This window comes from Odocoileus virginianus, chromosome 6 (assembly GCF_023699985.2).
Source record: "Odocoileus virginianus isolate 20LAN1187 ecotype Illinois chromosome 6, Ovbor_1.2, whole genome shotgun sequence".
Taxonomy (NCBI): domain Eukaryota; kingdom Metazoa; phylum Chordata; class Mammalia; order Artiodactyla; family Cervidae; genus Odocoileus; species Odocoileus virginianus.
The window spans coordinates 23,671,913-23,695,262 of record NC_069679.1 but is presented as its reverse complement, the minus strand read 5'-3'; the positions used below and the strand labels follow the sequence as shown (position 1 = coordinate 23,695,262).

The 23,350-nt window shown below is 35.9% G+C and overlaps 1 protein-coding gene across 1 annotated transcript in view; it reads right to left on the bottom strand.

Moving 5' to 3' along the window:
- The window catches only part of SPRED1 (sprouty related EVH1 domain containing 1), a 112,858-nt gene that overhangs the window by 41,460 nt on the left and 48,048 nt on the right, over positions 1-23,350 (bottom strand). Inside the window, exon 2 of the mRNA XM_070468982.1 lies at positions 11,558-11,732. Coding sequence (XP_070325083.1) covers positions 11,558-11,732 — 175 coding nt within the window. The remainder of the gene's footprint in view (positions 1-11,557; positions 11,733-23,350) is intronic.

Here is a 23,350-nt window from a genome sequence, read left to right as displayed (position 1 = left end):
ACCTAAGTGAAACAGCAATTTCCTAGAAAAATTATAACTTATCAAAACTGACTGGAAAAAAATAGAAAACCATTAGAAACCTGTAACTATTAAAGAAACTAGATCGGTAGAAAATAATACTGAAATGGGGTGTTATGAGGGAAGAGGAGATGAGATACAAAACAGAGAAGTGAACTTGTCACAATTAGGTTACTACTCTGACTCCTAGAGGCAAATTCTTGGGCACAGTCAATATGACCCAGCTTCTTTACCTGATGTTTTCCCAAGTCCCCACAGGATGTCAGAACTCTGAATTGAAAGAATAAAACTAAATAAGCTTAAACAATTCTCTTCACCCTCAACTGGGTCTGCATAATTTGGAGAGAGGTCCATACAATTCTGATGAAATCAATCTCAGTGACTTAAGAATTTAACAGCCATGAGCCTTTGTTAACTGACTTACACAGCAATATGCATGTAACACAAAAGCCATTTTGAAACACAAGAATATCCAAATACATAATGACAACTGTAGATTTTTAATCTTTAAATTGAAGCGCACACACACACACACACAAAGGATATGTAATATTTGATTAATTTAATAAGTGAGATTAAATTTTATAAAGTGAAACTTTTATATTACAGTAAATTGAAGTCTTTCCAAAAGCTATAGATATTGGAATGAGGAAAGGTATCAAATCAATAACTGAAGTTTCTACCTCAAGAAACTTGAAAAGGAAGAGTAAAATAAATCCAAAGCAAGCTGAAGGAAGAAAATACCAAAGAAAAGAAATCAACAGAAATAGAAACTGAAAATAGATGGGAGGAAAAAAAAAAAGAAACAAAAAGCTGATCTAAAAAAAGAACAAGAAAAGAAAAAGCAAAACTAATAAATCTTTAGTAAGATTGACAAGCTAAAAATAAAGATACAAATCACCAATTTTAGGAATGAAATATGGGTTGTTGCTAAGATCCTGTAGCCTGTCAAAGAGCACTTGAGAAGATGGTTATTGTGAGACATTAGTCTGCCATCTTCTCTGTCAGCTAGCTTTCCGACTAGCTGTATTCCTTGCCTCAAAAAAGAAAAAAAAAAAAAGAGTACTTGAGATGCTAAAAACACCTTTACACTCAAATTAGACAGCTTGGAAGTGGACCAATTATTTGAAAGTCACATTATTATCAAAACTCAACCAAGATAAAACAGATGAACCTAAATAGTCCTATAGGCATTAAAGAAATTGAACTTGTAATTTAAAAGCTTGCAAAGAGACTTTTCTTAGGAATTCCCTGGCCATTCAGTTAATAGGATTTCATACATTCACTGCCAAGGGCCTAGGTTCAATTCCTGATTGAGGAACTAAGATCCCAAGACTTGCAGAGAGTGGCCCAAAGAGGGAGAGAGAAGAGAGATCTCTATACACTGAGACAGTTTCAGTGGAGAATTCTACCAAATATTTTTAGAGGAACTAACATCCATTTTACACAAACTCTTTCAGTAAACAAAAGAGGAGGGAATACTACACTATTCATTTTATGAGGCCACCAGTACCTTGATACCAACACCACACAAAGATAGTAATTTAATACCAAAAGAAAGAAAATTACAGACCAGTACCTCTCAAGAACTCAAATACAAAACTCCTCCAAAAAATGGCAGCAAATCAAACCCAGCAACATATAAAAAGATTATATACCATGATCTAGTGGGACTTATTCCAGAAATACAAGGCTGAGTCAACACTGGAAAAAAAAAAAAAGAGTGTAATGTATGGTATCAACAAGCTGAAGATGTGAACATAATCAATTGACACAGAAAATTAATCTAATTTAAAAATCCATTCATAATAAAAATTATCAGCAACTCAATAAAAATCATCCGTAACAAACTTTATAGCTAATATCTATATTCAAGAGTCAAAGAGTTAATTGTTTCTGCTAAGATCTGAAAGAGGCAAGAATGTCCACTATGATCATTCTTATTCAACACAGAATTTAAAGTTCTAGCCACTGTAACAAGGAAAGAAAAAAAAATAAAAGGCATACAGATGGAAAAGGAAGAAATAAAGCTGCTCATACTTGTAGATGACAACAATGGCCTATGTTAGAAAATCCCAAGGAATCTACCAAAAAACCTCATAGTTCAACAAGACTGATGAAATGAATTTCTGTTCACACAAAATGAGCATGCACTAACCAAAATTACAAACACAACAGTATATAAAATTGCTCCATGGAAAACCAAACACTTAGGTATATACTTAACAAAATGTATCTTTAGGATCTATACACTGAAAATTACAAAATGCTAATGAAACTGAAAGACCTAAGCTGGAGACAAATCACACTCATAGATTGGAAGATTCAACACAATAAAGATGTCAGTTCTCCCAAAACTGACCAACAGGTTTAATACAATTCCTATCAAAATCCAGTAAACAATTTTGTAGACAATGACAATTTCATTCTAAAATTTATATGGAAAGGCACAGACACCAGGACAGGCTTCCTTCACCATCTCCCACCATTTACTCAAACTCATGCTCAATGAGTTGGTGATGCCATTCAACCATCTCATCCTCTGTCATCCCCTTCCCCTCCTGCCTTCAATCTTCCCAGCATCAGGGTCTTTTCTAATGAGTCAGTTTTTTGCATCAGATGGCCAAAGTATTGGAGCTTCAGCTTTAGCATCAGTCCTTCCTACGAATGTTCAGGGTCAATTTCTACTAGGATTGACTGGTTTGATGTCCTTGCAGTCCAAGGTACTCTCAAGAGTCTTCTCCAACACCACAGCTCAAAAGCAGCTGTATAGAGAAGCTCTATACAGTCAGCAAAAAGAAGACTGGGAGCTGACTGTGGCTCAGATCATGAACTCCTTATTGCCAAATTCAGACTTTATCAATTTAAACTTCACTCTACAAAATATTCCATGAAGGTTAAAAAGACAATCTACAGACTGGGAGAAAATATTTGCAAATCATATATCCTGATAAAGGACTAGTATCTGGAAAATAAAAAGAGAAACTTTTGAAACACAGCAGCAAAAAAACAAACAATCCAATAAGAAAACAGGAAAAGGACACAAAGAGATATTTCACCAAAGAAGATACAAATAGCACACAGAAAGATATTCAACCCTACCCATTATGGAAATGTAAATTAAAACTACAATGAGCTACCACTATGCACCTATCAACACAACTGAAAAACACTGACTACATAAAACATGATTGTTGAACACGGGTGAGTGCACATTCATATGTACACATTAGCCATTATAACAGCTTAATGGCAATGAGAATGTAATGGAAAGAATGTGAAATATATTACAATCAGGTATAAAAGGAAAAGATGAAGCCAAGATAATCATGAACCTCACTAACTATATCAACCAATATAAATCAATAACTAAAGAGTGAAATGATGTTAATTCAAAACAAATAAAGAGGAAGTAAATGACAAAATGGTGTCACTGATTCAACTGACGTAAGTTTGAGCAAATTCCAGGAGACAATGAAGGACAGGGATGCCTGGTGTGCTGCAGTCCATGGGATTGCAAAGAACTGAACATGACTGAGACTGAACAACAACAATATGCAGGTTATTTTTAATATTTTTATTTTATTTAAAATTTATTATTTTAAAATTATTTTAAAATTTATTATTATTAAAATTTATTTAAAATTTATTTATTTTAACATTTTTATTTTATTAAATAAAATATTTAATATTTTTAATACTGATTTCTAACATAATTCCACAGTGATAAGAGAACAGACTCTGTATGATCTCTTGACCATGTAATTTTTGCACCTTGTTTTACATCCCTGGATATGTTCCAATATCTTCTGCTTTATAGTCTATGGGAACTTGAATAGAATTTGCATCCTGTTATATGAATATTTTATAAATCTTAATTACGTTGAATTGGTTCATAGTGTTTTTTAGATCTACTATATCCTTCTACTATTCTGTCTATTCACTCTACTAACTTTTGAGAGTTTGATATTGAAACTTCAACTGAAAATGCTATTTTATCTACTTAAAAAAAGAACTGTAGTATATTGTAGAATCGTATGCATTAATAACTGTTCTGTATTTTCCAAGTCTCTGGTAAATGTGTTATCATACTTTCATAATTAAAAAAATAAAATATGAAAAAAATTAAGAGGAAGTGTAGTGTCATCTGTAAAGAGAGTACTGAAGTGCTAAGCTGATGTTTTCTAAAAAGAGGAAATAAAAGCAACTAGGAAGGTAATATGAGAATATTCTAAAACTTAAATTTTCAGGAAACCATACAGAGTGTGTATTATTTTTTTTTGCTCCCAAAGAGAAGAGAAATACAGCAGGCACATTTCTTCCTCTTCAAAGAATATCAATAATACACAAGAATGAACCATTATCAAACTGCAGTGAGATCACAAAATTCATCATTGTACAAAAAGTTAGCCGTACAATTTATTATCTTTTTCAATGGACTGACCCTAAAATGAACAGGTTATTCTAAACTAAATGAATGTTATTATTAGCATTTCTTTCCATTACAACCCTTCACAGCAAAACTGGTTTGCCCAAGGAGCTTCCTCCAACTCAACTTTCCCATTTGTCCATCTGTGATTCACCTGTGACAATAAAACGGAAATTGTTCCTGGCATTATTATTTCCTCAAGACTAGCAAGATGGAAGGAGAAGGAAATGACAACCCACTCCAATGTTCTTGCCTGGAGAATCCCAGGGACAGAGGAGCCTGGTGGACTGCCACCTATGGGGTTGCACAGAGTCGGACACGACTCAGGCGACTTAGCAGTAGCAAAATGGATATCCACATTCGCCATTCCAGATAAAACCTGCAATATGCTATCTGTCATAGTTATTTAGTTAATGGAAAGAGGGGGTAACATTTTCCCTACGCTCAATGTATGCTTTTAGTGAACTATGAGTAATTCAGTAAGACAATATCACAGAAATGTTGCTTTTGGGAAATAAGCAGGTAGATTCAAGGAAGTAAGGGTCAGATTACACAAGTTTATTGTGGTGAAATTAAGGAGATGAAATGTCTCTAGGAAACTGGGGGAACTACTAAAGGAATTAACTGACACAAGCTTTAGAAAGTTCAGTATTGTAAGCAATATAAAAGTTAGAAAGAGGTAAAACTGTGCTTTGAAAAAGTATTAGAAGCCTTTTCTGAACTGAGGTTTCTGTCTTCATTCATTTACATATCCCCAGTGCCTAGAAAAGTGATATCTAGCAAATAGATGCTCAATAAATATTTATTACATGAAAGACTCATCTTTAAATACTGAACTTTCCCTTCTATAATGTAGATTCAGTGATATTCCTTTAGTGTAAGGTAATATTAAAACTCAGCAATATATTGTCCACTGAAATATGTATAAATGGGTGGTTTAAATGACTCACAAGGAAAATTGATTGGATTAAAAAAAGAAACAAAAGATACTAAAGTCAGAAGAAATCTAGTGAAATGGGACACACAGATAATATAGTAAGCATGAAATTGTACAGAAAGGGATGGGAAATAAAACAGAAATGACATGAAACCACAAAATTCCTCATATGGAAAAATTCTGGTACAAGCAGATCCAGAAGAGTAACCTGCTGAAATAAATACCAGAAGAAAAGTAAAATAGCCAACAAATGATGTTGAGGGTCTGGTGTGGAAAAGCTGGCATTGAGAGGGAATTTCTAAGATCAATAGATGAAAACAAAAGCTAAAGGATGGTGTTCTGAATGGTACAAAGAGTATCAATAAAAAATTTAAGTGTGTGGGTTATATAGAACTTTCTGTGAGAAGAATAAGAACAAAATGCTGACATTACCTCTACTCCCAGTCCACTCATTTCCCTAACTCTCCAGTATTATGGTGAATAGGAGAACCAGTCTCTTTTGAGAGAGGGCTGCTGAGTCCTAAGGGGAAGCCAATTAATGGAATTGGTTTTTAGAGGGGGAAGAGTGCTGTGAAGGACTGAAGTTTCACAATGGAAAAATTCACAGTTGGCACAGTGGAAAAAGCTAAGTAGAAAACTGTTATTCTGTACTTTTATGAAGTTCAATCCAAGGTACAAAGATGTTTTCCTGTTCTTTTGGGGCTTTCCATGGTGGTAAGGAGAATGAGTCTCATTTTTAATAAAGCTACTGCTATGTTATAATCACTCTAGCCTCTTTCTAAAAAAACAAATACTCTAATTTTGCTGTAGGCTCTAATAACTGTAAAGAAACTCCATTTTTAAAAAGCTAGAAAGTTTTGGACTTCCCTGGTGGTCCAGTGGTTAAGAATCTGCCTGCCAGTGCAGGGGACATTGGTTTGATCCCTGGTTGGGGAAGATTCTATGTGCCACAGGGCAACTAAGCTCAGACACCACAACTATTGAGCCTGAGTTCTACAGGCCGTGAGCCGCAAACCCTTGAGCCCACACTCTGCAATAAGAGAGGCCACCGCAATGATAAGCCTGCATGTGGTAATTAAAGAGTAGCCCCTGCACCTTGCAACTGGAGAAAGCCCATGCACAGCAACAAAGACCCAGTGCAACAACAACAAAAATATTTTTAAAATGTACCATTTTAAACAATGTAATTATTATCTCATATGCGTGTGTTGTGTGTTAAATCACTTCAGTTGTGCCCACTTTTTGCGACCCTATGGACTGCAGACTGCCCATGGGACCCTCTGTCCATGGGATTCTCCAGTCAAGAATACTGGAGTGAGTTGTCATTCCCTTCACCAGGGGAGGTTCCTGACCCAGGCGACTCTTACATCTCCTGCATCAGCAGGCAGGTTCTTTACCACTAGTGCCACATCTCATAGGCATTTTAATTTTTATAAACCACTTTTTATCCACAAGCTAATTATTAATCAAAAAAATTACTTAATCTCCTTGGCAACTTTCTAAACTTGATGTTTCCTATTTTTTCTTTCTTCAAGTATTAACTTATTATAAATTCTAAGTTTATAATGATAGCTATCTTCTAAGTTTACTTTAACATTGCACAGTGAATTCTTCTGTTTTCCACAGAACATCTTAAGTAAGTAATCCAGGGATTGTAGAGTCTGACTGTATCTTTCTACATAGCCTACTTCACTTTTGTCATCTCTTGGCACAGTATGCTTTAAAAAGCACAATAACATTAAGTAGTGAATATAGTATTTTATTGTCCTACTACAGAAGCTTAAGAATGGCTAATTTAGATCCCAAAGTTATTTAAAACTTTGTTTGGCAGGAACTATTTTAGCAAAATTTTGATATTACTGAAAGTTTATTCAAGTACTTATAAAGACTTTAAAATGTGCTATAATTTAATGCTTTAAATTTTCTAATCACATACAATTCAACTAAAAATGGTCAAACAATTTAACCTATATATAGTAAGTTGATAAAATGCCTGCCTATAAAATAAAAATGTCACACTAATAGAGAATAGCAACTATATAAAAATGAATACAAATGAGTTTCTATCATGGGGAATCTAAAGCTCTATAGTAAAGATTATCTATACAAATTAACAGTTAAGTTTTAGTTGGCATTTAAGGGAGAAATCAAGGCTATAAAGATTTAGAAGGAAACAGAGGATACAACTGATACGTATCAAGAAAAGGGTTCTGAGAATCTGTGCTTGTCAGAGACCATTCTATATATCTCCAAGTGTCTGGGAGAAAGATAGTACTTTGATTATCTTGGGCTACACCACCAAAGCCTAGTGTTTTTTTAAATTTCTCTGAATTATCAACAAAGTAGGAAAGCCAATTACATAAAGCAGTGCTTTCCAACTTTTTCCTCAGGCCTACTCAGAAAAATAACGATTATAAGACAATCGGGAAAGAGGAGGAGCCTCGTGGTTAAGAGGTTACCAGCCTCGGCTGCTCCTGCCACTTATATCTACCTATTCATGGCATACAGCTTGGGAAGCTCTAAAGTAGATCAGCAGAAGGTCAACTTGAAAATAAACTCACAAAAACAAGCAAGTTATAGGCAAGCATCATAGGAAATAATTTCAGTTCACTCTGAATAAATGAATGAATTAGCACCAAGCCAACTATACAAAATGTCACCTTTCTGAAAAAATCCTCATCAGCCTTCTCTTGATTTGTGGTCCTTTTCTTATTAATAACAAACAAACAAACAAAAAAGAGTGAAACATAACCCTCTGGGAAGCGTAACAGGACACTTTTAGAACAAGTAGTGTAAACCTAAGACTGGAAAAACCTTCTACCAAATGCCTCTTTCACTCTTCAAAAAAGTCATCTTTCACCTTCACCACTGTTACCAGTGTTTTGACTATTATAAGCCCTCTTTAAAATATCTAGTGTTTATTAGCTATGCCAGTGGCTATAGGCACCTCATTAATAATTATCTATTCTTTCTTAAAGGGCCTAAGTTTTTTCCTGAGGTATGAGGGGCAGGTATCTCACTTTATTTCTAGAATTCATCCAAGGTAGAGGATTCTAAGATGTCACCAACAGACAAAATGAACAGAGAACAGAGTTTTTTTAGCAGTATCTTTTAAATGATTATTACATAGGAACAGTATTAAAATGCAGTTTATCATCAAGAAGGATTTTAAAGAAAACTATCATTAACTTGGGAAGAACTTTGCAAACTTATGGATTCAACCATCACAGTGAACATCTTTTTTATAGTACTAGAACCCAGAAAAATGGATTAAAATAAAACCAATCAGTAAAAATATCTATAGAAATGGACATTAATGACCCCAAAATGCAGTGAAAACCAATTCATACTTCAATTCTATAACTGCTTCAGAAGTATCTTAGAAGTGTATTATGAAGCAGAGGAGGCCAATTAATCTGCTTATTTCAATGTCACTGTCCCATTTGTCTTGAGACGTCACAAAACTGCTATTTTCAATTTAGAGCCATGTATTATTGCTCTGCCTTTGATCATACGATTTGAACATACAATTCAAATGCTTTATTATAGCTATTCCCTACAGAAATAAGGCAATCCTACACAGAGATATATTTATTGTTCCTATTTCACAAATAGTAAGCTTTCTCAAGGAGAAACGACTAACTGAAACAACAGTTCTGATTCCTAGGTTAGTGTTTCCATCAAAAGGACATATTTTCTTGTTAGTTAATTATTTTACACCTTAGGATTACGTTAAAGGCACTTTTTTATGTCTCATCACAGGAAGTAAGTTTGGATTATGTCTGAATCCCAGGCTTATTCTCACTAAGCTTTATGTCAAAAATCATACTCTAAGCAACCACCTGAAACATCAATCTGAGCTTATTCTCTGACTAGCCTTCACTCCTAGTGATGCAAATTTGGTTTCTTATTTAATTATCTTCAAGTAAACTGTCCACATTTATTAATATGGCCAATACAGTAGTCCCTTGGTATCCATAGGGGACTGGATTCAGTATCTGCCTTGTCTGTTTGGCCCCTGATGATACCAAAATCTGCAGATGCTGAAGTTCTTTCATATAATGGCACTGAATTTGCATATATCCATATGCATCCCCTCTCCCATATATTTTAAATGATTCTCCAAATTATTGATAATACCAAATACAAAGTAAATGCTATGTAAATAGTTGGCAGCACAAGGCAAATTCAGGTTTCACTTTTTGGAATCTTATGTAATTTTTTTTCCAAATATTTTCCACCTGTGGTTGTTTGAATCCACAGATGTGAAACCTATGGATATGTAGGGCTGACTGGGTTCTGTTTCATTTTGATTTTTTTCTTTATTTCATATCTATTCCATGTTCTTATACTTTCTCAGCAAGATGTTTTTCTCCAATTCTTTCTCCACCTTTGATACCTTTCTTCTCTTTTTCCATCTTTACTATTAAGAAATGCCTTTGTGTGCTGTGTGCTAAGTCACTTTAGTCATGTCTGACTCTTCAATACTCTATGAACTGTAGCCCATCAGACTCCTCTCTCCATGGGGTTCTCCAGACAAGAATACTGGAGTGGGTTGTCATGCCTTCGTCCAGAGGATCTTTCTGACCCAGGGATCGAACCCACATCTCTTATGTCTCCTGCACTGGCAAGTGGACTATATAACCACTTAGACTGTGACTGTTTTACTCAGTTTCTAAAATCTACAACTTCTTCTCCAACAACACTTCCCAGTCATCAACAGCTTGGACAAAAAGCATTACATGTTAAGTACAGGTCACCATGGGCTCTTTCTTAGAAGTCCACAGGCTATATTTTAAATAAGCATCAGTATATGCTGGCCACTGTGTTATCCAAGGTCAGAACCACATTTAAATATTTACACTTTTAGAGGCGACATGTTAACTTTATTATATATACTTCTGACTTCAACTGGGGTTTTTTATAAGCCTAAAACCACATTCTGATTAACTGAGATATACCGTCAGAAGGGAATCCTAAATTCGTAAAAAATTAAGAGTTAAAAGTCTTTCAAGATGATTTAGGGAAGTCATTAAATCAGATTTAACTGAGACAGAAACTGGAGCACAGACAAGTTAGCTAACCTTTTAAATTACTGAAATAATTCAGGAATAAAAAATATGCAGAAACCAAGAATCAAAATTAAAAGTAGGTTTATTCAAAATATTTATATATGAAAATTATTCAAAACTTAAAACACATTTTCAATAGAAATAATATTATAGATGCTGAATGAGCTCACAAAATAGTTAAAGGGAATTCTAGCTATTTTCGAGAGCCTTGGAAATTTTGAGCACTTTATTCTCATTTTCTAAGTTCTGCTTAATACAGGAACAACATTAACATATCTCAGCTTCTCAGATATGATTATTTTTTGGCTCATAAATGAAATAAAGGAGAAACAGTTTTCTACATTAATTAAAAGAGTAGATGCATAACATTACCAAAGGTTGGATTCAAAATTTAAAACATATGAATGTAAGGAAACACTTATCTGTGTGGACGTTAGTAGAGCTATAACCTAGGATGGCCCCCTACTAGTCACATGATGAGCCTAGGTTGACAGGGGATGAAGGGAGCAAGAATCTGAGAACACAACAATCTAGAGTAGGGGCCAGATATCTACAGCTACTCAACTCTATCACTGCAGTGTGAAAGCAGCCACAGACAAAATGTAAACAAATGAGCTTGGCTATATTCCAATAAATTTTTTATGGACACTGAAATTTGAATTTCATGTTCATAAAATCATTACTGATTTTTTTCAGTCATTTAAACATGCAAAATCCATTCTTAACTCATGGGCTGTACAAAAATACATGACAGGCCTGGATTTGGCCTGTGGACTACAGTGCCAATCTCCAATTTAAGTAACAGTGGGGAAAAGGCGAGGAAGGTGCACCTGGTTTAAAAACTAGGGGGACTATTCATGAATGTTCTTGCATTAAACCTAATCAGAAAAGCAGTTCCCCTTTAACATGTGTACATTAATACCGGTCCAGGCGCAAAGAAAACAGGCATTGCGCTGTCTTTAACTTTAAAAGAGTTACAGAACCAATCATCAATCCCGGACAAAAACAATTTCCATAAATAACAGCATACTAATCATAATTTTACATAGAGAGCTCATTCTGTACGACTTAAAATTATAGCAGAATATGCATTATTCTTACCATTTTGTCCCTGAGTCGCTCTCCACGGATAAAAAAGTCAGCACAGCCATTCTCTTCCTGGTGAGGGACTTTGAAGACAGTGACGCAGCTTAGTCCACTCCCTCCAAGTGGTAACCATCCACCACTTGAGTCATCCCGGGTCATCACCACAGCTCGCACTCGTGCATAACTATTACTAGAACAGATGCAAAGATTAGAAATTAGCTTTTCCATAAACAAAAACCCAGCCAATATGTCAGTCTTCTTTGAGAAATCAAAGACCACATCGCTTAATGTGTGGTACCTAAGTGTTTACTACTTCCATGACAGTCCAGAGAAAGCAGCCTAATTGAAAAAGGTCAAAACCCAGAGTAACTAACTTAGAGGCTGACTTTTATTTTGAAGACCAATCTCACAATAAAAGATGACAGATCCCTTATTCCACCACTTGAGTAGTTCAAGCACATTTCACTGCCATGGAACAAGTAACGCAGGATCCTAAAGACAAACTACAGAGGCTCCCATCAGTTGTCTGTGTATGTCCATCTCCTAGCATCTCACCAGACAAAATACTGTTGTATTCTAGCACATTTAATTGTGATACCTCTATGCTTCTAACATTTCTGAAATATACTACAAAGAAAATGCTGAAACAAACATGCTTAGCTCAGATACATTTTCAATTTTTTTATAACAATTAGAAATCTAAACCACATATAAAGAAATGTTTTGTTTTAGTAACATATCAGGCAAATTGGTCTTTTCATGCTCTCTTTTTGGCGAACTATTCTTGAGGTACACCACATTCCAGTTCCATTCAGAATTATTTCCCAATATTCCACAACTACTTTTTACAGAAAATCTAAGAAATGTTTCATATAGTAATGTTCTAGATAACTGACATCTAAGCATTTTAGTTGTAAAACTTCTAATATAATAATCATTATATTCTTTCCAAAAGTCAAATATCTTGCCAATTTCTTAGAAAATTACACTGAAGATTAAACAGGTCTTGGTTATTACAACTATCAACTGAGGCTCAACATAATAATTCTGTGCTACTTAGTATCTCTGAATGCTCTTTGCCAGTTGTCATTCTGTTGTCAGAGTGCCTGTCTGAGACCCACTCCTTGCTTTTTTTTCTACTTTATATATTGACATTTATTTGACTGAGGTGTATACTCTACATATAATCACATATATTGATATTAAATATAAAATTCCACAAATTTTGACAAACACACATATCTACACAACCAACATCAAGACACAGAACATTTTCATGACTCCAGAAAATTCCCTGAGGCCTCCTGCCCATCAAATAGGTAACCAAAGGTAACCACTGCTACACATGGTTTCCAATATATACATTAGTTGTGCCTGCTCTGGGCCTTCTTATATATGGAATCAAACAGAATCACCACTTGTACCCTCCCTTTCTATCTGACTTCTTTCACTTACTGTGCTGTCATATTAGGGCTTCATTCTCTGTTAGCACTAAGTAGTCAGTCCTCTCACTGAATAAATAAATATGCATCACAATTCATGTATTCTTTCTTATGCTGATAGGCATTTGAAATGTTCCGAGGTGTTGGCTATTATGAATAAGGCTTTTATAAACATTCTTATATGTTTTTTTGTAGACATGCTTTCATTTCTCTTGAATAATTACCTAGGAATGGAACTGATGAGTCATAGGGGAGTATATTTAACTATATAAGAAATTGTTTTCCAAGGTGACTGGACCGTTACATTCCTACCAACAATGTATGACAGTTTCAGTTACTCCACATCTGTGCCAACATTTGGTGTTTTCAACTTTTTAAACTGTACTCACTGTAGTAAGTATAAAGTGGTAACCCACTATGATTTTAATATCTATTTTCCATGATGAAAGCATGACGTCGTGCATTTTTTTCATATGCTGGCTGGCCATCTCTATGCCTTCAAGTCATTTGTTTTGTATTGTGTTGCCTTTTATTACTGATTTTTAGAAGTTCTTCATATTTCATAACACAAGTAGTTTTCCGTCAGAGAGTTGTACTCTTTTAAAGTTGCACAGTGTTGGGGGTATAGTAAGAAGTCTAAAGTCAAACTTTATTATAAAGTTAGATCCTAGCTCAGCATCTTACCTACATGTCCTTGAGAGAGTTACAACACCCACCTTCAATAAATTAAACACAGCCTAACACCTAATAAACACTATGTATTATTGTGCGTAGTCGCTCAGTCGTGTGCAACTCTGTGTATTGTTTTAAGTTAATTACTAGCACTACAACAAAGATTTTAAAATTGAAGTATTTGTCATACTGGTAATTCAAAGCCAGGTAGGATCTGAGGGGAAAAAAATTGCAAATTCAAACATAACTCTCTATTAATTAACTAGGGTCAAAATAATTCTTTGCAAAGAAGTTCTAAAATTCTTTAAATTTACAGATGACCATTCTAAACTTTTTATGATTCAGTTATTTACAGGCTCTGATTCCTATCTGGGCTCAACTGTTAACAATCAGAGAACTGGCCAGAGGAGGTATGGGTATATGAAGACCAGACTGAATTAGGTATCTAATTGTAATCCTCCTCATGGGCTGAGCTGGGACAAGTACCACCCCAAGAAGTTTGGTGGGATAAAAGTAATAGTAAATGAAGGCTATTTGGTTAACCAAGAATTTAACCTAAGGATATCCCAGAAACACAGCACATAAACTTCGACGTATTTGGTTCAAATAAAATATTTGTGAATTGAACTCATGCATTTAAAGTTCAACACATTTGAGGTTCAGTGAAGTTACAAAGTCACAAGGTGGAACTTGGATCAAAACCAAAATTCAAGTTCCCAATAATCATTTAAGTGTTTATTTCACTAGAGGATCCTGACTCTTCTCAAATGATTATGTAGTAAACTGGAAACTTGAGAATTTTATACTAGATTCTGCAAGACTGGAGAAACCTAAGGAGCAAAATAACCCAAATTAGAAGAGCAGAGTATATTTCATCTTCAGAAGGCCAGAAGCACTTATCCTCTTCAGAGCACAGACTCTTATTTTATCATCTGTGATTATTACTAATTCTCATTTACAGTCTCTAAAATGCTTCTTAGCATATTTTATATTTTAAAAATATTAAACTGTAGGACTATTAGAAAATACATAAACATACTACCAGTTATTTTAGGATGGTAAAATTAAGTATTTCCCTTTCATTTCTCATTTTCTCCAAAAGTTATCATTTAATTCAGTTCAGTCACTCAGTCATGTCAGACTCTTTGCAACCCCATGAACAGCAGCACGCCAGGCCTCCCTGTCCATCACCAACTCCCAGAGTCCACCCAAACCCATGTCCATTGAGTCGGTGATGCCATCCAACCATCTCATCCTCTGTTGTCCCCTTCTCCTGCCTTCAAGTCTTTCCCAGCATCAGGGTCTTTTCCAATGAGTCAGTTCTTCACATCAGGTAGCCAAAGTATTGGAGTTTCAGCTTCAACATCAGTCCTTCCAATGAATATTCAGGACGGATCTCCTTTAGGACGGACTGGTTGGATCTCCTTGCAGTCCAAGGGACTCTCAAGAGTCTTCTCCAACACCACAGTTCAAAAGTATCAATTCTTCAGTGCTCAGTTTTCTTTATAGTCCAACTCTCAAATCCATACATGACCACTAGAAAAACCATAGCCTTGACTAGATGGACCTTTCTTGGCAAAGTAATGTCTCTGCTTTTTAATATACTGTATAGGTTGGTCATAACTTTTCTTCCAAGGAGTAAGCGTCTTTTAATTTCATGGCTGCAATCACCATCTGCAGTGATTTTGGAGCCCCCAAAAATAAAGTCAGCCACTGTTTCCCCATCTATTTGCCATGAAGTGATGGGACTGGATGCCATGATCTTAGTTTTCTGAATGTTGTGCTTTAAGCCAACGTTTTCACTCTCCTCTTTCACTTTCATCAAGAGGCTCTTCAGTTCTTCATTTTCTGTTGAAAGGGTGGTGTCATCTGCATATCTGAGGTTATTGATATTTCTCCCAGCAATCTTGATTCCAGCTTGTGCTTCTTCCAGCCCAGGGTTTCTCATGATGTACTCTGCATAGAAGTTAAATAAGCAGGGTGACCATATACAGCCTTGACGTACTCCTTTTCCTATTTGGAACCACTCTGTTGTTCCATGTCCAGTTCTAACTGTTGCTTCCTGACCTGCATACAGGTTTCTCAAGAGGCAGGTCAGGTGGTCTGGTATTCCCATCTCTTTCAGAATTTTCCACAGTTTATTGTGATCGACACAGTCAAAGGCTTTGGCATAGTCAATAAAGCAGAAATAGATGATTTTCTGGAACTCTCTTGCTTTTTTGATGATCCAGTGGATGTTGGCAATTTGATCTCTGGTTCCTCTGCCTTTTCTAAAACCAGCTTGAACATCTGGAAGTTCACAGTTCACGTATTGCTGAAGCCTGACTTGGAGAATTTTGAGCACTACTTTATTAGTGTGTGAGGTAAGTGCAAATGTGTGCTAGTTTGAGCATTCTTTGGCATTGCTTTTCTTTGGCAGTGGAATGAAAACTGACCTTTTCCAGTCCTGTGGCCACTGTTGAGTTTTCCAAATTTGCTGGCATATTGAGTGCAGCACTTTCACAGCATCATCTTTTAGGGTTTGAAATAGCTCAACTGGAATTCCATCACCTCCACTAGCTTTGTTCGTAGTGATGCTTCCTAAGGCCCACTTGACTTCACATTCCAGGATGTCTGGCTCTAGGTGAGTGATCACACCATTATGGCTATCTGGGTCATGAAGATCTTTTTTGTAGTTCTTCTAGGTATTCTTGCCACCTCTTCTTAATAGCTTCTGCATCTGTCAGGTCCATACCATTTCTGTCCTTTATTGAGCCCATCTTTGCATGAAATGTTCCCTTGGTATCTCCAATTTTCTTGAGAGATCTCCAGTCTTTCCCATTCTATTGTTTTTCTCTGTTTCTTTGCATTGATCGCTGAGGAAGGCTTTCTTATCTCTCCTTGCTATTCTGTGGAACTCTGCATTCAAATGGGTATAACTTTCTTTTTCTGCTTTGCTTTTTGCTTCTCCTCTTTTCACAGCTATTTGTAGGGCCTCCTCAGACAGCCATTTTGCTTTTTTGCATTTCTTTTTCTTGGGGATGGTCTTGATCCCTGTTTCCTGTACAATGTCATGAACCTCCATCCATAGTTCATCTGGCACTCTATCAGATCTAGTCCCTTAAATCTTATAATTAATATTGATAAAAGTAATTTAATTAAAAACTCACATTTTAGCTTTATCTTGGCTTTACTGAAAATACTGTAAACTTTTAGAATGTTACTTATAAGTGTAAGGATATGTTTTAAACAAAAGAATCCCTAACATAATTCCCCTCACTATTCCCAATTTGCTTTTGTTTTATCAAAGTGCCACCTAAAAGAGATGTGTTGCCCTTTCTAGTAAAGTTGGATAAAATAAAGATTTCATTACTGGAAGAATAGGGCTGCCTGATTCACAGTTCACCTTAATACAACAAAAAGGTTTTAAAGCTGGCTAATAACTTACATAAACTTGTTTTTGAATCTCATGTTTTCAACCATACCAAATAAATAACTGTTTCCCTTATTAATCCATTCAAGCTTTAAAGTACTCCAGAAGCTTATGTAAATAAATTTGTATTTCCTATATAAACAACCTTCATCAGCTTATAATTTAACAACTCATCTTTCAAGTTTAAGACCTAAGACTAGAATACTTAACACAAAAATTTTCAATCTGTTTAGTAAATGTTGGGGCGGGGGGCAGGGGGCGGGGGGCGGGGGGAGGGAGGGGGGGTAGTTGACAGACCTTCCCGAGTGCCACAGTTAAATCTTTTCACCTGTGCTTTTAATCGCATAACCTCCTTGCTTTCAAATGTCATCTTCTTTTCCCACATAAAATCACTAACTCTTGTTTCAAATATGCAACCACTCCCAAAGACATTAGTGGTAGCTCTTACAAACTTTATCATACTCTGCCTTGTAGCATATAAAAATCTGTTTGTAGTCCACTCCTTAGATAAATGTGACTTAAGAGCAAGGAACGAAATCATAGTCTCCTATTTAAAATAACGATAAATGTTTTTCTTTTTTCTGGTCACGTAAACAATAGATGCCAACTCTAGTAAATGTGGAAAATAAAGAAAAATAGTATTTGCCATCATGCAATTAAAATTCTAGCATTTGTTGGATTTTTACTCTCTCTGGTATCATATTTGCAATCTGTTAGTCTCGGAGACAACAGCTGCTACTTGACAATATACTCTTATTGTCAAAATCTTGGAATTTCATTCTGGAGCTGCTTTAAAACAGTTGAAAGGCATTTGTTCCCACTGATTTATCTAAAAAGTTGAAGAGGATGTGGAGAAAAGGAACTCTTGTATACTGCTGGTAGGGATGTAAACTGGTGCAGCCACTATAGAAACTAGTATGGAGGTTCCTCAAAAAACTAAAAATAGAACTACCATATAATCCATTCCTGGATATTTACCTGGAAAAAATGAAGACACTAATTTGAAAAAATACATGTACCCCAATGATTACAGCAGCTGTATTTACAATAGCCAAGACACAGAAGCAACCCAAGTGTGCCCATCAACAATATGACTAGATTAAGAAGAGACAGTGTGTGTATATAATATGTATAACATATATTATATACAAACACTTCCCAGGTGGCACAGTGGTAAAAAATCAGCCTGCCAATGCAGGAGACACAAGAGTGATGGATTTGATCCCAAGGTCAGAAAGAGTTCCTGGAGTAGGAAATGCAACTCACTCCAGTATTCTTGCCTAGAAAATTCCATGGGCAGAGAAGCCTGATGGCAGTCCATGGGGTCCATGGGAATAGGACACCACTGAGCAATTGAGTGTTCATGCACACACACATTATAAATAAAAAAGAATATAACTCAGTCATAAAATAGTAAAATAATGCCTTCTGCAGCAAAACAGAAACAGACTCACAGACACAGAAAGCAAACTTGAGGTCATCAAAGGGGAGAGGTAAGGAAAAATTAGGGTATGGGATTAACAGATACAAACTACTATATGTAAAACAGATAAGCAACAAGGATATCCTGAATAGTGCAGGGACTTATACACATTATCATGCAATAACTTATATGAAATATAATCTACAAAAACACTGAATCACTACACTGTATATCTGAAACTAAGACAGCATTATAACTCAACTACACGTCAATTAGGAACTTCCCTAGTGGTCCAGTAATTAAGATGCCACACTTGCACCAAAAGGGGCATGGGTCTGATCCCTGGTTGGGGAACTAAGATCCCACATGCCACGTGGCTTAGCAGAAAATACAAATATAAACAAACAAAAAATCCCAAAACAAAAACATGTCAATTTTAAAAAAGCTTTCTGTTTCAAAAACAAATAAATAAAAAGTCAAATATGACAACTATTTAATATTATTTTCCAAAATGGCTAAAAACTAAAGCTCTATTTGTTCCTTTGGTACTGGACTACATAATAACCACTTTTCAAGTCAAGTTTTCATTCTAATGAAATGAAGATGCTCTTGTAATAAATAGCTTGGTTTCCCTTATTTTCTGCAAAATCTAAACTGTATCTCAACCATTAATTTCTTATCTTATTTGAATAACTACATCAAATATATCCTTCACTCACAGGAGGGGAATTGGACAATTGATGCAGAAGTCTAGGTGAGAGGTAATGTTGAACTGAACTAAGAGGATAACAGACACAAGAGAAATGGACTGATGTGGGGAGGGGGGGGCTCTACTTTGGAAGAAAAGCCAAGGAGATCTGTTGATGTGGTTATAACTACAAAGCAACTATTCTAAACTATCTCTAATTAGATAACTATCTATAATTCTTAACAGTCACCAGCTTATCTAGAATTTATTATTTCAATAGAGCGAAAGATGATCAAACACAAAGATAAACTTTGCTTCAGTTGTATTGATCCATGTAGTTTCTTTTGAAATAGCAGTACCATATTATATACGATCCAGAATAACTCCTGTTATACTTTATTAAATTTTGTGAATAAATACATATTATGACTGAATTTTCAAATGCAAATTGGCAATTTTTTAAATCAAATTAAGAGTACAGCTATAGGAAATTAAGTCTGAAACAGCTTCCCTCATGGCTCCCACCCGGGAACGCACCTGCCAGTGCAAGAGACCCAGGTTCTAGCCACGGTTCAGGAAGATGCCCTGGAGAAGGAAATGGCAACCCACTCCAGTATTCTTGCCTGGAAAATCCCATGGACAGAGGACCCTGGCGGGCAACTGTCCATGGGGTGGCAAAGAGTCAGACACGACTTGGTGACTAAACAACAGTCTAATACACAAGATGACCTTTTCAGTTTCTTTTCCCCCTCAGAGAATCCTCTAGCTTTCTGTTTACCAAGCTGATTATGTGATATATTCACTCAACTACCCCCTCTCGCTCTCTTCATTCCTTCTATATTATCCCAACTGTCAACTCGGTTGTCCTTTTCTGTTGATTTGCATAAATGCTTCATATTATACATACTAATCATTTGCCAGTTATGTGAATTACATATATCTTCTTCCAAACTATGGCTTCTTTTATTTTTTAATGTCCTTTGAAGAATGAAACTTTTATCTTACCATGGTCAAACATTTCTTTCCTTTATGATTTGTGCTGTCAACTTTTTCCAAGATCTCATACATACCTATTTTAAAGCTTTTTACATCCAATGAAGAGATAAAACTTTGTTTTCTTTTTAAAGTAATTTTAACAAACAGAATATTCTATTTTCTGTGAAAGTAAGAAAGTCCCTAAAATCACCCATGTCTGGAAGAGCAAGTATTTCTGTTATTTACTAAATTAGAGCACACATTCTTTTCCACTATCCAGAAGTTAAATCCAAATTGGTTTTTGTTTCTCAGCTACATATGACCTTGTTTCCACTAGGAACAGCTACCAGGTCTTCATAGCTGCTGTACAGGGTTGGTGAATTGCAATCTATTTTCATTAGTTTCTTTTTGTATATAGGGGCCATCCTGGTTTAGTGTGGATTTGTTCCAGATAATTTCTCCATCCCAAATTTCCATAAGCTTAACTCAACTTCCTACCTTTTCATGCTTTAAAACTTCTAAGTGCACATTTTTAAAAAAATTTCACTGATATATTTAACATTACTTTAAACAGTTTTCAATTATACCTTCACCAAAAAAACTGACCACTTATTACAACAATGTTGCCAATACACATCATTTACACCCTGACCTAAGAAGCTTCCTACCAAAGGAGGAAGGAGGGTGTTCAATAAACATTTACACAGCTTCAAAATGCAGGAAAAAAATATAGCAAAGAGAGACTATGGGTAGAGAAAATACCTAGGAAGTTATTATAATGAACTTTATATAATAAAGTATCTTAATAAATATAAATATTTATATGACATTATCTGTTTATATTACAGTCACAACGCACACCCACCTGTAAGGGAAGCTAAGAAAGGTAGCATTCCAGTCCACTATGGACCTATCATCTAAAAGATGATGCTGTGAAAGTGCTGTACTCAGTATGCCAGCAAATTTGGAAAACTCAGCAGTGGCCACAGGACTGGAAAAGGTCACTTTTCATTCCGATCCCAAAGAAAGGGAAAGCCAACGAATGTTCAAGCTACCACACAATTGCACTCATCTCACACACTAGCAAAGTAATGCTCAAAATTCTCCAAGCTAGGCTTCAACAGTATGTGAACTGTGAGATTACAGATGTTCAAGCTGGAAAAGGCAGAGGAATCAGAGATCAAATTGCCAACATCCACTGGATCATCGAAAAAGCAAGAGAATATCAGAAAAACATCTACTTCTGCTTCACTGACTATGCCAAAGCCTTTGACTGTGTGGGTCACAACAAACTGGAAAATTCTTAAAGAGATGGGAATACCAGACCACCTTACCTGCCTCCTGAGAAATCTGTATGCAGATCAAGAAGCAATAATTAGAACCGGACATGAAACAACAGACTGGTTCCAAACTGGGAAAGGAGTTATGCCAAGGCTGTATGTTGCCACCCTGCTTTTATATGCAGAGTACATCATGTGAAATACCTGGCTGGCTGAAGCACAAGATGGAATTCAAATTGCTGGGAGAAACATCAGTAACCTCAGACACTCAGATGATAGCACCATTATGTGAGAAAGCGAAGAGGAACTAAAGAGCCTTCTGATAAACGTGAAAAAGGAGAGTGGAAAACCTGGCTTAAAACTCAACATTCAAAACCCCACGAAGATCATGGCATCCATCCAGTCCCAACACTTCATGGCAAATACATGGGGAAACAATGCAAAGTGACAGACTTTACTTTTTGGCGGCTTCAAAAATCACTGCAGATGGTGACTGCGGCCATGAAAGTAAAAGATGCTTGCTCCTTGGAAGAAAAGTTATGACCAACCTAGACAGAATATTAAAAGGTAGAGACATTCCATTGCCAACAAAGGTCTTTCTAGTCAAACCTATGGTTTTTCCAGTAGTCATGTATGGATGTGAGAGTTTGACTATAAAGAAAGCTGAGCACCAAAGAATTGATGCTTTTGAAATGTGGTGTTGGAGAAGACTTTTGAGAGTCCCTTGGACTGCAAGGAGATCCAACCAGTCCATCCTAAAGGAAATCAGTCCTGAAAGTTCATTAGAAGGACTGATGTTGAAGCTGAAACTCCAATACTCTGGCCACCTGATGTGAAGAACTGAGTCACTGAAAAAGACCCTGATGCTGGGAAAGACTGAAGGCAGGAGAAGGGGACGACAGAGGATGAGATGGCTGGATGGCATCACCGATGGACATGAGCTTGAGCAAGCTCCGGGAGCTGGTGAAAGACGGGAAAGTCTGGTATGCTGCAGTCCATGGGGTCACAAAGAGTTGGACACGACTAGTGACTGAACTGAACTGAATGGACCCATCTAAAAACTGGGGACAATATTACTAAATATATAAAGGCATACTTAGCAATCTCTGGCAGAAAATAAAAGAAACAAAAACAAATAAAGACTGAAAATCTTAGAATCAAACTGCTCTCAACATAGTCCAGAGGTGGTTGGATGGGACAGGAGAGAGGAAGAAAGGAAAGAGGAAAAGGAAAGAAAGGTACTGCAGAAATGTTTTAAGCTTCAGAACAGTCAGCTATAACATTATAAATGAACAATAGGCAATTAGAAATGTATACAAATTTAGTAACAAGGTCTGAGAAAAAGCCAGAGCTCTATGTCTTTTTGTTCTGCATAGTAACGGTTCTTAAATTAGGAGACCAGAGTAATTAATGATGCTACTGAAATTGTGATTAAAGCTACATAATAATTCCCATGAAGAAAATACACAAATGGCTAAACACTCACATTTGCACACAATTTTGGTGATTCACAGTTCCTTCCAGGAGATTTACAAACCTGAGATTAAGAATACTTAATCTCTAGGACAAAGTTGCTCTGCAATAGGTTTTTAAGATCCTGTAATTTGCAGATTTATGAAGATGATATTTCCTTTCAAATGTGTTATCTGAATGCTGGTTATGTAGGGTTATATCTCATTCTCTTAAGTAAACCACAAAATTATACTTCCAAGGGAACAAAACATGTTAAGCAGTATTCAGAAAATGAAAATGAAACAAACGTAAAAGTGACTGAAGTAAAAAAGAGAGGCAGGAGAGAAAGTCAGAATCACAGATTTGAAAATGCTACACTGCTTGGCTTTGAAGATGGAAGAGGGGTCATGAGACAAGAATACAGGCCTCGAAAAGCTGGAAATGGCAAGGAAATGAATTCTGCC